The sequence below is a fragment of the Cherax quadricarinatus genome, chromosome 29, assembly GCF_038502225.1.
Source record: "Cherax quadricarinatus isolate ZL_2023a chromosome 29, ASM3850222v1, whole genome shotgun sequence".
In the NCBI taxonomy this organism is placed as follows: domain Eukaryota; kingdom Metazoa; phylum Arthropoda; class Malacostraca; order Decapoda; family Parastacidae; genus Cherax; species Cherax quadricarinatus.
Window position 1 is genome coordinate 36,695,820 of NC_091320.1, and position 16,636 is coordinate 36,712,455.

The 16,636-nt window shown below is 38.5% G+C and overlaps 1 protein-coding gene across 2 annotated transcripts in view; it reads left to right on the plus strand.

Moving 5' to 3' along the window:
• Positions 1–15,718, plus strand: part of Gprk2 (G protein-coupled receptor kinase 2) — a 78,715-nt gene extending 62,997 nt beyond the window's left edge. Inside the window, exons 12-14 of one of the 2 annotated variants that reach the window (XM_053779310.2) lie at positions 3,052–3,189; positions 7,355–7,480; positions 14,792–15,718. In XM_053779310.2, coding sequence (XP_053635285.2) covers positions 3,052–3,189; positions 7,355–7,480; positions 14,792–14,803 — 276 coding nt within the window. In that variant the 3' untranslated portion in view covers positions 14,804–15,718. Of the gene's footprint in view, positions 1–3,051; positions 3,190–7,354; positions 7,548–14,791 lie in introns of both variants that reach the window. The other variant, XM_070089746.1, reaches the window with a different exon arrangement.
• Positions 15,719–16,636: the final 918 nt, after the last annotated feature.

Consider the following 16,636-nt stretch of genomic DNA (forward strand, 5'->3'; position numbering starts at 1 on the left):
CCTTCCATTTTGAATTCGTAATCACATAAAAATAAAAGATTTACTGTATTTCCCAGATAATAAAATATAACCACGAATGATTAGTCATGGTTTACAGAATCCCAATAATTGAATAATACCTATTAAAAACCCATAAAACACACTTGATGTAGAGGAAGCCTTTTCCATCAGGAAACTCAGCAAAAAATCAAATATTTCTGCTACATTGAGCCCAGTTTCAAACTACTTTCAGTCCTGAAACTAACCAAAATCATTCCTTATTTCAGTAGTATTCCTTGCATTGTATCAAATGATACCAAGAAACAGCCAGTAAAGCCAGCAGAACAATCCTAGGATACACGTCAAAGTCGCTGCTTTAAACCAAGCATGGTCAGAGTTTGTTTTTCCCATCATGCACCATGTGGGGCAGGATATATTTTTATGCTGTGCACACTCGCTGCACAGACTCATTCTCTCATATCTTGACCAAAATTACTGCTCACAGCTTTCTGAGTGAGCTGAGCTCTTGACATAGAACTACATGAGAGACCTGACTTCAGTGACATAGTTCTGTATAACAGCCACTGATAGGGTTAAATTCCTTGTTCTCTTCCTTGTTATAGAGAAATTCGTAGAGATGGTTATATGACTAAGGAGAGGCAAACATACGAGTCATCTGTTTATTTTCTCTTCTTTCAACAAACCAACCTTATCCCACCGAGGCAGGGTGGCCCAAAAGAAAAAATGAAAGTTCCTCCTTTTAAATTTAGTAATATATACAGGAGAAGGGGTTACTAACCCCTTGCTCCCAGCATTTTAGTCACCTCTTACAACATGCATGGCTTATGGAGGAAGAGTTCTGTTCCACTTTCCCATGGAGATAAGAGGAAATAAATGTGAACAAGAACAAGTAAGAAAATAGAAGAAAACCCAAAGGGGTGTGTGCGTATATATATGCTTGCACATGCATGTGTAGTGTGACTTAATTGTAAGCAGAAGTAGCAAGACGTACCTGAAATCTTTGAGACAGAAAAATGACATCAGCAATGCTACCATCATGTAAAACAATTACAGGCTTCTGTTTTACACTCGCTTGGTAAGACAGTAGTACCTCCCTGGGCAGTTACTGTCTACCAGCCTACTACCTAGGATCTGTTTATTTTATCAGCCATTTTACCACAGCATGTACAGTATTGAACCAGGCCATAAAAGTCTTTGAATGGAGCATTTTCATGCCTGAGCTTTTCAGATTATCTTCCCCAGGGCCAGTATTTTCATACATATCTTGCTATTGCACATATTGTACTGTTATAAATTTCAGTCCAAGATTCAGTATATTACAGGTTTTGTGGGCGAGGGGCTTAGATTTCCAGCAAGTGTGCATGAGCATGTTAGATAGGAGTGGGTGGAGACAAACAGTTTTTGGGACCTGATGAGCTGTTGGAGTGTAAGGAGGGTAATATTTTGTGAAGGGATTCAGGGTAACCGGTTAGCTGGACATGAGTCATGGAAATGGGAAGTACAATGCCTGCACTTAAAGGAGGGTTTTGGGATATTGACAGTTTGGAGGGACATCTAAAATGTTGTATCTGAGTGCCTCTGCAAAGACAGTGATTACGTATGAGTGATAATGAAAGTGTTGAATAATGATGAAAGTTTTTTCTTTCTTTTTGGGTCACCTTGCCTCATTGGGAAACAGCCAATGTGTTAAAACAAAAATATATAATGTAGTGATGTTAAGAGTCAGATGAATTGAAGTTTACTTCTTGGATTCAAGAAAGACCTGCCTATCTAGGGCCAGTAGTCTTGCTGCAGTGTAGCTGTGTAGGATGATAAGAAAGAAGTTTCCTGGAAAGAGGCTCAGTTATGTTGTATAAACTATTTTTCTGCTTGAAGCTGTTGGATGTGTTGATTAGTGATGATTCTAGAATCCTGCATTTTGAAGTACGTATCTTCTTTGACAGTGAGTCATGCGTCATTGTAATTGAACAGGTGGTTGTGGGAGTTTGTGTGTGAAACACAGTCATTGTTCAAGTGGTCCATTCAGCTAGCATTCTTCTTTCTTTCTTTCAACAAACCGGCCGTATCCCACCGAGGCAGGGTGGCCCAAAAAGAAAAACAAAAGTTTCTCTTTTTAAATTTAGTAATTTATACAGGAGAAGAGATTACTAGCCCCTTGCTCCCAGCATTTTAGTCGCATCTTACAACACGCATGGCTTACGGAGGAAGAATTCTGTTCCACTTCCCCATGGAGATAAGAGGAAATAAACAAGAACAAGAACTAGAAAGAAAATAGCAGAAAACCCAGAGGGTTGTGTGTATATATATGCTTGTACATGTGTAGTGTGACCTCAGTGTAAACAGAAGTAGCAAGACGTACCTGAAATCTTGCATGTTTATGAGACGGAAAAAAGGACACCAGCAATCCTACCATCATGTAAAACAATTACAGGCTTTCGTTTTACACTCATTTGACAGGATGGTAGTACCTCCCTGGGCGGTTGCTGTCTACCAACCTACTACCTACATTCAGCTAGCATATTATGATATATTGCATCTGTCTTTATTCACTGTGTCAGCATTTTATACCACTTCTCTCTAGGTATTATGCTTCTGAAAATCAGTGTTTAATCTAATTTAATGCTACCTAGCCACATGACAGATGTTGCAAATGCCAAAATCAGTTGATAAACACAAGAAACATTACCACATGTGATGCTACCAAATGGCAGCTGGTGGCATAGGTAGCACTGCAGGTGGAGGAGAGAGGTGCTGTGCCTCCTTTCAAAACAAAACAATTACCATTCTTTATTCACCCATAGGCTCAGTGAGCCAGAGGGAAACTATACACAGTGTGAGCTTCCCCAACTTTGCATCTAGATTAATTCTTTCCTACTTTACAGTGTTCATTATTATCGATCCTTTTCCCATCCTATATTTTTTCTGCTACAATTTCTAAATCATGCAGTCTATTTGTTTTAATTTACAATCTACCATATTATAAAATTTTAATGAAAATTTAAGGATTATTGATGTGTACATTATTATTTTTTGAGCTTTCTATATTTTTAGCCCCATGCAGTATATGCCAAGGATGTGTTGGACATCGAGCAGTTTAGTACTGTGAAGGGTGTCAACCTTGATGCTACGGATGACTCGTTTTACTCCAGATTCAACACTGGGTCTGTCTCGATCCCTTGGCAACAGGAGGTAATTTTTATTTTATTTAGACGAGAAAACACCAAATTTAATCAGCTTGATGCTCAAAAACAAACAACAATGACGATGATAATAATAATAATAGTGTGAACTGTAATGCAGTGTGTTAGGGTATTCCACCTAATTGAGAAATAATACGTAACATCCAAACAACGTTGATTATCTTATAGACAACCTTCCTTTTAACACCCAGTTCCATAGCGTGTAAGCATTTGAATGTATATGCTTGTCCTTGAAAATGGATGGCAGTCATGTATTTGGGGAATTTTTTTTTTTATTCTCATGACTTGAATGTAAGAATTGCTATGTACATTTTATGGATTCAGACTAAATCATTAGGGAGCATGAATACCAAAGGATACTCATTTGGTAGGTAGTTAAAGGGCTGAAATATTAGGACAATTTAATAGTAAAATTATTTGAATTTGAAGTATAAAAAACTGAACAGAAGCAAATGTAGTGGAAATATGTGTTGCAAGCAAGCATAAGAGTTGCTAGAGTAAAGCATATCTCAATGGAGGATAAACAATCCAGGTAAGGATTTTAAGAGAAGAATGTAGAATTTGATAAGATTATAGTGATTTTTTTTTTTTTTTTAACAAACCGGCCGTATCCCACCAAGGCAGGGTGGCCCAAAAAGAAAAACGAAAGTTTCTCTTTTTAAATTTAGTAATTTATACGGGAGAAGGGGTTACTAGCCCCTTGCTCCCGGCATTTTAGTCGCCTCTTACAACACACATGGCTTACGGAGGAAGAATTCTGTTCCACTTCCCCATGGAGATAAGAGGAAATAAACAAGAATAAGAACTAGAAAGAAAATAGAAGAAAACCCAGAAGGATGTGTATATATACATATATATATGGTATACTGAGTATACCAGGAAAAGTATACGGTAGGGTTATAATTGAAAGAATTAGAGGTAAGACAGAATGTTGGATTGCGGATGAGCAAGGAGGTTTCAGAGTGGGTAGGGGATGTGTAGATCAAGTGTTTACATTGAAGCATTTATGTGAACAGTATTTAGATAAAGGTAGGGAAGTTTTTATTGCATTTATGGATTTGGGGAGATGGAGGTATTGGGTAGATGGCGAGAATATTTTGAGGAACTTTTAAATGTTAAGGAAGAAACAGAGGCAGTAATTTCATGCACTGGTCAGGGAGGTATACCATCTTTTAGGAGTGAAGAAGAGCAGAATGTACGTGTGGGGGAGGTACGTGAGGCATTTACGTAAAATGAAAGGGGGTAAAGCAGCTGGAACTGATGGGATCATGACAGAAATGTTAAAAGCAGGGGGGATATAGTGTTGGAGTGGTTGGTACTTTTGTTTAATAAATGTATGAAAGAGGGGAAGGTACCTAGGGATTGGCAGAGAGCATGTATAGTCCCTTTATATAAAGGGAAAGGGGACAAAGGAGACTGTAAAAATTATAGAGGAATAAGCTTACTGAGTATACCAGGAAAAGTGTACGGTAGGGTTATAATTGAAAGAATTAGAGGTAAGACAGAATGTAGGATTGCGGATGAGCAAGGAGGTTTTAGAGTGGGTAGGGGATGTGTAGATCAGGTGTTTACATTGAAGCATATATGTGAACAGTATTTAGATAAAGGGAAGTTTTTATTGCATTTATGGATTTAGAAAAGGCATATGATAGAGTGGATAGAGGAGCAATGTGGCAGATGTTGCAAGTATATGGAATAGGTGGTAAGTTATTAAATGCTGTAAAGAGTTTTTATGAGGATAGTGAGGCTCAGGTTAGGGTGTGTAGAAGAGAGGGAGACTACTTCCCAGTAAAAGTAGGTCTTAGACAGGGATGTGTAATGTCACCATGGTTGTTTAATATATTTATAGATGGGGTTGTAAAGGAAGTAAATGCTAGGGTGTTTGGGAGAGGGGTGGGATTAAATTATGGGGAATCAAATTCAAAATGGGAATTGACACAGTTACTTTTTGCTGATGATACTGTGCTTATGGGAGATTCTAAAGAAAAATTGCAAAGGTTAGTGGATGAGTTTGGGAATGTGTGTAAAGGTAGAAAGTTGAAAGTGAACATAGAAAAGAGTAAGGTGATGAGGGTGTCAAATGATTTAGATAAAGAAAAATTGGATATCAAATTGGGGAGGAGGAGTATGGAAGAAGTGAATGTTTTCAGATACTTGGGAGTTGACGTGTCGGCGGATGGATTTATGAAGGATGAGGTTAATCATAGAATTGATGAGGGAAAAAAGGTGAGTGGTGCGTTGAGGTATATGTGGAGTCAAAAAACGTTATCTATGGAGGCAAAGAAGGGAATGTATGAAAGTATAGTAGTACCAACACTCTTATATGGGTGTGAAGCTTGGGTGGTAAATGCAGCAGCGAGGAGACGGTTGGAGGCAGTGGAGATGTCCTGTTTAAGGGCAATGTGTGGTGTAAATATTATGCAGAAAATTCGGAGTGTGGAAATTAGGAGAAGGTGTGGAGTTAATAAAAGTATTAGTCAGAGGGCAGAAGAGGGGTTGTTGAGGTGGTTTGGTCATTTAGAGAGAATGGATCAAAGTAGAATGATATGGAAAGCATATAAATCTATAGGGGAAGGAAGGCGGGGTAGGGGTCATCCTCGAAAGGGTTGGAGAGAGGGGGTAAAGGAGGTTTTGTGGGTAAGGGGCTTGGACTTCCAGCAAGCGTGCGTGAGCGTGTTAGATAGGAGTGAATGGAGACGAATGGTACTTGGGACCTGACGATCTGTTGGAGTGTGAGCAGGGTAATATTTAGTGAAGGGATTCAGGGAAACCGATTATTTTCATATAGTCGGACTTGAGTCCTGGAAATGGGAAGTACAATGCCTGCACTTTAAAGGAGGGGTTTGGGATATTGGCAGTTTGGAGGGATATGTTGTGTATCTTTATACGTGTGTGCTTCTGAGCTGTTGTGTTCTGAGCACCTCTGCAAAAGCAGTGATAATGTGTGAGTGTGGTGAAAGTGTTGAATGATGATGAAAGTATTTTCTTTTTGGGGATTTTCTTTCTTTTTTGGGTCACCCTGCCTCGGTGGGAGACGACCGACTTGTTGAAAAAAAAAAAAAAAAAATATATGCTTGTACATGTATGTGTAGTGTGACCTAAGTGTAAGTAGAAGTAGCAAGATGTACCTGAAATCTTGCATGTTTATGAGACAGAAAAGAGGACACCAGCAATCCTGCCATCATGTAAAACAATTACAGGTTTTCATTTTACACTCACTTGGCAGGACGGTAGTACCTCCCTGGGTGGTTGCTGTCTACCAACCTACTACCACAGGACGGTAGTACCTCCCTGGGTGGTTGATGTCTACCAACCTACTACCACAGGACGGTAGTACCTCCCTGGGTGGTTGCTGTCTACCAACCTACTACCTATATGATTATAGTGATATATAAGCTTAATTTTAAAATATAATGCATATGAAGGTAGTATATTTGTTGAAAAATTGATGTGAGAACATAATTTTTGGCTTGGAATAGATTGGGAGTAAATAAATTTAGAGAGTCCTTTTGAATAGGAGAGAAGCAATTTATTGTAGTGTAGACAATGACAAGAAAAGAAAAAAAAGGCAGAAAAATCCTGGATGTTTTAGTGATACTGTGATGAGTGCAAGGGAAAGCATGAAGGTTGTTGCTTGATGAAGTGTAAAGTCTATCGACTTCACTGTGGTCATTAGGCTGCATGGTAACGTTTTCACCACCAGACAAGAATAATACTTTAATTAGTTAAATAGAAATTAAAGTAAACTCTCAGTATATATACACTGAGAGAAATACACCCCTCATGTATGTATCCTGTGTGAAGTTGACAAGGCTCTGCTTGTTATATATTCAAAATAGTTCACACAGCTTAAATGATATAGCATTGCAAATTTTGCAGTGAGGAGAAAATATAGTTTCACAAAGAACTGCAAGCAATTTAGAAGTCTAAGGTATTGTACCTGGGTTTCCCTTCCTTTGTTCAAATCTGAATGCTTCCCATTTCCCCAGGTGCTGTATCACTGCAAAGAGTTTAGTGATACAGCACCTGGGGAAATGGGAAGCATTCAGTTTAGTGGTTCTCCAATGAATGTATAATGAGTAAAATGTACCAAGCATTGTTATCTTCCTTATTAAGCATTTTACTCTTTCCTATGAATTGATCCCTATTTGCAGATGATTGATACCAAGTGTTTTGAAGAGCTTAACCAATTTGGACCCAACAATACACCTACTAATGACCTCAGACTAGACCTGCCTCCTCCTGAGGACAGCAAGAGCTGCTTTCCCTTCCGACGACGGGTATGGTGCAGGTCTGCTGTTTCATCTTGAACGTGACCGGTGGCTTTCCTCACCTCACTTAGTTTTAGTTAAGTGAATGCTGTTATATATGTGCAAGCAAATAGTTATTGCTTCACTTGCATGAATGATAGCCCAACTTCCAGATTTCTAGTATTTTGGCATTTATGGGTCATAGATTCTTGTTTAGGTAAATGCTGTAAATACTGTATAGAAATCTTAGTCTTTATTCTGAATGTGTTGCAGTAATAAAAGAAATTGGTGCTGTAGTATTGTGTGTGTTTATTATTGTTACACAGTGATGTGCAGAAAAAATATTTTTATATAACATAGTTCAGGGAGTATACTGAAAGCAGACGTGTATTATTCCCTGAAAGCTGACACGTTTTATTCCTGTCACGGGCAGAGTGGCCAGGACAGGAGCAGATGAGGTGTGTTTAGACAGTAGGTTACACACAGCAGAGGAGGCAAGATGTAGCGGTCTTGAGTAAGTGGTATTGGGTAAGGTTTTTTTAGTGTATTCTGTTCTGTGTATTTTCTGGTGCTCTCATTTATTTGTAAAGTCTTAGTGTGTGCAAGGGCCTGTATTTTGGAGAGCATTTAATATTTTAACTGTAGGCTAAGTAACTGGCAAGAAGGAAGGGGGGGTGTCATAAAGCCTCCCAGTTTATATATTTTAACTCATTAGTAGCAGTGTGCTAGTGAGCTAATGCGAACTAGAGTGTGGTGGGTTTTATTTTGGAGTAGATTGTAAGTTGTATATAAGTTACTATTAATCTAGATATATTTTTGAAAAAAAAAAAAAAAACTTACCCAATACCACCTACTCAAGACTGCTACATCTCGCCTCCTCTGCTGTGCTTAACCTACTGCCTAAACACACCTCATCTGCTACTGTCCAGGCCACTCTGCCTGTGACAAGAATAAAATGCATCCACTTTCAGGGAATAATACACGTCCACTTTCATATACTCCCGGAATTATGTTATATAAAATATTTTTTTTGCATGTCGCTGTATAACAATTATTCACCATTACTCATTCCCTCTTTGTTTTGACAATATACAGGAACATGACAATTCAACTGATCCATCAGATTGCAACATCCTTACCCATCTTTCAGAGTTGCAGGCACTGTACTTCTCATTTCCTGCACTCTGGTTCAGCTAACTGGTTTTACTGAATCACTTTATGAATGTTACCTTGCACATTGCTCACACTTCTAAAGCCTTTCAAATCCCAAGAATCATTCATCTCCATTCACTCCAGTCTAATGGGCTTACATATGCCTGCTGTGAATTTTGGGAAACAGTATAGTTGTTTGACATATTTATAGATGGGGTTGTAAAAGAAGCAAATGCTAGAGTGTTGGGGAAAGGGGTGGGATTAAATTATGGGGAATCAAATACAAAATGGGAGTTGACATAGTTACTTTTTGCTGATGGTACTATGCTTTGGGAAGATTCTAAAGAAGTTACGAAGGTTAGGTGGGGAGTGTGTAAAGGAAGAAAGTTGAAGGTGAGCGTAGATAAGAATAAGGTGATGAGGGTATCAAATGAGTTAGGTAAAGAAAAATTTGATATTACATTGGAGAATTGAATGTGTTTAGATATTTGGGAGTAGACTTGTCAGCAGATGGGTTTATGAAGAGAATTGATGGAGGAAAAGAGGTGGGTGGTGCATTGAGGTATCTGTGGAGACAAAAGGCATTACACATGGAGGCAAAGAAGGGAATATATGAGAGTATAGTGGTACCAACACTTACATCTGTGTGAAGCATGGATTGTGAATGTTGCAGCAAGGAGGCGGCTGAAGTCAGTGGACACGTCTTGTCTAAAGGCAATGTGTGTTGTAAATATTCCTAGTGTGGAAATTAGGAGGTGTGGAGTTACTAAAAGTATTATTCGGAGGACTGAGTAGGGGTTGTTGAGGTGGCTTGGTCATTTAGAGAGGTTTGAGCAAACTAGGATGACTTTGAGGGTGTATAAATCTGTAGAGGAAGGGAAGAGATGTAGGGGTCATCTTAGGAAAGGGTGGAGGGAGGGGGTAAAAGAGGTTTTGTGTGCATGGGGCTTGGACATAGAACAGGCGTGTATGAGCATGTTAGATAGGAGTGAGTGGAGACGAATGGTTTTTGGGACTTGACGAGCTGTTGGAGTGTGAGCAGGGTAATATTTTGTTAAGGGATTCAGGGAAACCGGTTAACTGGACTTGAGTCCTCGAGGTGGGAAGTACAATGCCTGCACTTCAAACTAGAGGGGTTTGGGGTATTTGCTATTTGGAGTGACATCTGTACTGTCGTATCTGTGCGCCTCTGCAAAGACAGTGATTGTGTGAATGATGGTGAAAGTGTTTCTTTTTCTGGGTCACCCTGCCTTGGTAGGAGACGGTTAACATGTTAAAAAACATATTGTTGAATGAAGCCCATATTACATACCTAACCTTTATAGATAGAACTAAGTGAATAATATTAGTTTATAAGACTGTAGTTAGAATCGATTTGGAGGATAAATGTTAAATGCAGTACATTTCTCGAAGCTAGGGGATTTTGTGGATTATGTTGGGGGACTACTTTCTCCAAACTTAAGTATGGTTGGTTAGGCTTGCTCAGTTCGGTATTTTGTAAATACTATAGTTATGTTTGACTTAATAAATTTTTTATAAATATGGTTAAATTTAGATTTTTTTTGTATATGTGTTCATATAATTATGTTTAATTTATTAAGCCTTTAACTGTGGGAGGGCATGCATTGTTAGGTACCTCTGTGTGGGGAATTTTTTATAAAAATAAAAATTTAAAAGAGCACATTTGTCCAAATAGAACTACATATGGTACTGTTGCCTCCTTGTATAAAAGTCCCCTTAATTTCACTAGCAGTAAAGTTCTCTTTTTGGTGTACCATTATATACATGTGCTCATCAGGCATTGTTACTCCGTGATGCTGTGGGACCTGCCTGGACTTAAATTATTTTCCAAGGCATGAGGAGGTAGTAGGTGACTCACATAGTTGAACTGAGGCCTTAATGATGCCTTGCTGCATATTTGAACACAAAAATTTTGTATGTGTATATATGTCACAAAGTTTAATGCTCTGTGTAAATTTGCATCACAGTTAATAGGTTAAGTTTCATGTAAATTTGGTCAAGTTTATTTTTACACTTTTGTTTAACCCTTAAACTGTCCAAACAAAATTACGTTCACATGCATAGTGCTCCAATAGTAGATCTACGTTATTTTACATATTTTCAGATAAAACAAAAAAAAATAGATCAAATTTTTTTACGCATTTTCAAATGTAAAAAAAAAAAAATCTACGTTTTTTACATACTTTCAAATCTACGTTTGGACAGTTTAAGTGTTAATTAAATAGTTAAGAGTTGCAGAGAATCACTACCATTACATTAGTGCACAAAATCATTTGGTTTACATCACAAACTTTACCCTTGGTGCACAGAATCTCCAGCACTATTCTCGTTTGCGATCACCAGCATTGTACTCGTGCACATAATCAGAAGTCATGCACTAGCTTTTTTCTGATGTCACATTCATGCTGGGTATTGTTAAATAGTGAGAACAAATTTGATGCTATTAGGTAACAACAGTATGGTCTACCACAGTTATTGTTGTTTCACTTACTTTTTACATACTTATTATTTTAAATACTCTGATAAATTTAGCAAATACAGTGGTCCCTCGCTTTTCGTAGTTCTCGGCAATCGTAAATTTCGCCAATCATGGGGGTATTCTCGTATAAATATGGACTCGCTTTTCATAGGTTGACTCGCGAATAGTAGTTCGTCCGGGACGCGTACGCACGGTGTGAGCCGGGGCGGCCTCCCTACCCAGCCAGTCTGGCATTGTTTACCAGTGAGTGAAGGTCCCCTCAAGTGCTCCTACGAAATATTTCATAATATTCCACTCAGTGCTTGCAATTACTAAATAAGCTACTATGGCTCCAAAGAAAGCTCCTAGTGCCAAGCCTGTGGTAAAGAAGGTGAGAAATATGTACAGTGACAAAGTCTTGGGCCATTTTAAGGAAGTGTTAAAGAGACTCCAGAAACAGAGCTCTCTCCACAGTTACTTTGCGAGACAGGACTAGAGTGACTCTCAAGGTGGTCCTAGTGGCATTAAGAAACAGAGAAGAGAAGCAACCCCAGAGAAGCAATTGGTACTTGAGGTGTTGCTGGAAGGGGATTCCCCTTCCAAACTGTAAACAATCCAATCTCTCTCCTCCTCCAGTCTCCCATACACTAAGAAGAAGCTCCAATAAAGGTAAGTGTTATGCTGTTAATGTTTCATTCATCATTTCCCATTGTATTGTTTATGTACTATATATATATTTCATGTAAAAAATTTTTTTGTTTTAAGACTTCTGGGTGTCAGGAACGGACTAATTGTATTTACATTATTTCTTATGGGGAAAATTGATTCGCAAATCGTAAATTTCGTTTGTAGTAGCTCCCCCAGGAACGGATTAATTACGAAAAACGAGGGACCACTGTATAATTTGAAAATTAACCCTTAAACGGTCCAAACATATATACGCTCACTTGTGCTGCGCCCTGATTATTTTGATAGAAAAAAAGAGCACCTTTTTCTAAGTATTTTAGAATAAAAAAAAAAATTAGGGTCAGTACTTACTGAGATATGAGGCCAAGAAGTTGGCACTGGATGCTCAAGTGACAGCAACATCGAGTCCTGTGGCTTGCAAAAGTGTTGCCGATATACCTTTTTTTTCATATTATTTGATGTAATTTTTATGTTCTGATAATTACAATTTGTAGTAGTTCTTGTCATTTTCTAACCAATCTTTGTTCTGACACTAGTATTAGGTAATGAAATTGTCACAAACACACTGAGAGGTGGACATTTACACTTTGGTCATTTACTATTATCTTGGTATATAAAGAGGAGGAGGAGGAGACGGAGGAGGAGGAGACGGAGGAGGAGGAGACGGAGGAGGAGGAGGAGATGGAGGAGGAGGAGGAGACGGAGGAGGAGGAGGAGACGACATGATAAGATGAGATAACATCTAATAAGAGCTGACGTTTGACGAGTGTAAATGAGGGTGGGGGAGGGTGCAGCTGATAAGAAAAGATTAGATGACCATCCCCCTAGCTTTGTTTTTGCTAGTACACAAACATTTCTGTTTGTCTGTCTGTCAAGCTCCCTGTCTGTCTATGGGTCTAGCTGTCTCAGAGAGAGCCACAAGACTGCGTCATCACCTTTATCACATCTTCAAGCAGAGTATAGCACTTTGTCTGGATTTTTAGGTTATCCTAGGTAATTTATACTACATATACTTGTATTTATGTGTACCTGTGAGACACAGATAGACAGATTGAGAGAGATAGACAGAGACAGATAGACAAAGCCAGAGACAGAGACAGATAGACAAACAGACAGAGACAGATAGAGATAGACAAAGACAGACTGAGGGACTGATTACCTCATCTTCTGTATATAGTTCTACTGTCTACAAATTATGTCCTGGAATTTGTATTGATAAAGCCACTGGATGGCGAAACGTCCACAATAAAGATACCCAGATGTTGCACATGTTTCTTAATTTCAACAAGACTGAAAATGAATACAGTTAACATTCAGAACTTCAATTACACAGCAGTTGGTTAGATAAACTACCATAGTACTTACTGGCTAGCGGATGATCTCTGTTGTCTCGGGTTAGTTAACAGCTCTTCATGGTGGTGTCCCTGAAGCGCCGTGTGATCCTTACGGGTTTAGCACTTGACTTAATTGTATTAATAATGGTGGAGACCTTCCTGCTCAATTTTCTGGTTACACTCTGCTTGGGCTCTGCTCCACAGTCTTGCTCTCTTCGCTATGCTCTGCCTGTCACTCTCAGGACCACTGTAGTATCCTGATAACTGTAATATCTTGGTAAACTCAGACATTAGTACATGATGAAGCAAGGCAGAGACTAGGAAAAGCGCCCTGAGATGACCACCAGTGTGTTACAGGTGTACTTTATCGTAATTAAATTGTATTTACACATTCCTATGCCTTTAACTGCCAAAGCAAATTCTGATCTTGAAAGATCATAGTTTGTTTGAGGTGTATAGGACCAACCACAGCTTAAGCCATATTGAGTTGTATTAGTCTTCCACACCACTGGGAGTAGAGGGTCATACACCTTGTATGTTGTACCCTTGAAAAGCAACAGACATCACACTCCACATATGTTTTATTATATTACTACTGTAAGGAAATATAGGAGGACCCCCACTTTACAGTGCTTCACTTTACAGCATTTTGCTAATGCAGCAGTTTTCAATTATGCCCATTCTTTAATTATTCAGACTTCCTACAATAAATATATTCACCACTCACTGTAAACTAAGAATGAAAATATTTTAAGGTAAGTAATGTGTGTACTGTATATGCATTTTTTAGGTTTGATTTAATTGCTCACTTAATATATGATAGTGTAAACATGAAAGTGAAAAAAGGCTGTTTCACTTTACAGCAGTAGCCCAGAACCTAACCTGCTGTATAAGCAGGGCCCTCTTGTATGGCTTATTTTTACTGATGTTGACGTGCATATGGGAGGTAATGGTGATGGTACTTGATATTGAGTGCCACATCAGTCCTCTCCACACTTGCATATTAATAATTGACAGCAACCAAAATTTAAGATAACATAATGTTTCTTTTAATTGGCAACCCTGTTTATTTCCTTATGTTCTTCAGTCCATAAGTCACGGAAATTGTGAATTATGAATGCCCATTGCACATTGAACAAACACTTGAACTTGCATTTAATGTGGACAGAAATCATTAGTGTGACACACAAGGCACACATTTCCTTTTTCCTTTCCTCCCTCTCAACAATACTGGCCTCACCCCCTCTCCTGAGTTTGCTAGTACAGTATGAGCATTAAATGTGGTGGTTATGTAAATAGTTACTAGTGTAAAGATAGGTCAACATTAATGTGTGTTAACCAAGGTAGAACTATACATCGGCATTAGTACTGAGAAATCAGATGGAGGAGATATAAAGCTGAATGTGGTCGGGGCGAATAATGAAACAAAAGAAAATATTTACATTCAAGAGTGAATTTTTTTTTTTTTTTAGGTGCATGTCTTATAGTAGTTAAAAGGTATAAACATGTAAATAGAATGGTCATAAATTTCTTGTTTGACCATTCTGTTTTAGAAGCTGGAAAGTTAGCATGGTCATAAAAAAGAACCATCAGCTGGATTAATTTTTATATTTTTATAAGTAGCAATTGCTAATATTTATTCTAGTTTTAAGGTTTGTTCTACTCATAGCTGTTCTTTTTGCTTTGCAGCGTCGGAGGTAGCTAGGTGTGGGTTGGAAATGCAAGAATCATCATCATCATCCAGAGCACAGTCATTATCTCAAACTTCTGCTGTTCACTGTTGAACATGGCAAGTTCATAATCAAGTACATATTGACAAGTTCATCGTCCATGTTCCCTCTGAACATCTGAAGCTCACGTGAATTCATTTAGTGCGGAGTTCATTCTCATGTAAGAAGATCACCTTCCATAAGTCAGCCATAAAGATGAAGCACGGATGTCACCCTGTTTTTGTCCCTTTTGTGCCAAGTGTTTTAAGAAATACAGATGTTACACAGACAAATAAACAAAATAGTCCACTTACAAGAAAGTGCAGTGAGAGCGATACACTAAGGGATGTTTGAATTCTGAACTCTGACCATCATTTTGAAACTGAAAAGATTTGCTCATACACCGTAACATGTGATAAAATGCTTCAACAGGAACATGCACACAAATGCAAAGATTGTGTTTATATATACGCATGAGCACACACAAAAACATGCATATTAAAAACTTGATACTAATGTAGGTGTAATTCTGATTATGAAGACTTTTGGGAATACATTTCAAGAAGGCAAACTGATGAACAAATGGAAAATGGCAAAAATTAATTGTGTTAGTATTCATTAAAGGTAATTAGGAGGAGCTGTTAACTATGGGCCTGTTTTATTGGCTAACATTGATGTAAAATCTTTGGAAAAGGCAAATAAGTTCTCTCTCCTCTTGTATCTTTCTCTTCTCTTATTTTCTCTTCAATTCTTTGTTCTTTTCTCTGTTTTATCCTGTCTCTTGTTTCCTCTCTCCTCCTTTCCTTCTTCTATCTCTCTCTCTCTCTCTTTTTTATCTTTTTATCTCATTTTTTCTTTCTTTTTTGTCTCTCTCTCTCTCTCTCTCTCTCTCTCTCTCTCTCTCTCTCTCTTTACACAAGGGCTTTACAAGGTTAGGTTAAGGGTTCCTAACTTTATTTACAAGCTAAGAGCTGTTACCTGCATCATCTCATTTTAAAGCCATTGTTATGAGACATACAAATAAGGAATAGGATGAAGTTGTAGCCAACTGTGGGCCTTCAATTTTGTTTGGTCAGTTGACTATATTGTTGATGTCATTATGCCATTATGTCATTTATTCCCAGCCATCATGGGAATAAATGATCTCAGATGAAGTGATGTTCTGGAGAAGGGTACAGTCAGAGTGTAGTAGCTGTTTGCTGCCCCTCTTGTTGTGTAGAAGCTCATTTCTCACTGTCCTCAGAGTGGGACCAAGTATGGTACTTTTACAATATTGGCCTTGTACACAAAAGTAAGACCGCCCACATCCCTCCTGTGTTGAGGTCTCTGCTGAAATGACAGATCTGTCCAGGCGAGAGATGGGTCGTCTTGCTCTGTTCTGTCAAGAAGTCATAGATGGGGGGAAGGGGGGTCAGGTAAACCAAGAAAGTGAGAAAGTGGAGCATACTCAGTGTGAGAGTACTTGTGTCTTGTACAGAATCTTGCACCCTTTACTGTTGAGCAGATGTAAGATGTGTCTAAGTGCTGTAAGCTTCCTGGCAACTTTGTTGGCAAGATTTACAGTGTGGTTCTTCATATAGGGTTATATTGTATATATAAAAGAAGAAATATCTCTCTCAGTTTTTCTTTCCTTCTCTCCTCTCTCTCCTCTCTCTCCTCTCTCTCCTCTCTCTCCTCTCTCTCCTCTCTCTCTCTCTCTCTCTCTCTCTCTCTCTCTCTCTCTCTCTCTCTCTCTCTCTTCTCTCTTCTCTCTTCTCTCTTCTCTCTTTCTCTCTTTCTCTCTTTCTCTCTTTCTCTCTCTCTCTTCTCTTTTTTTTTTGTTTTT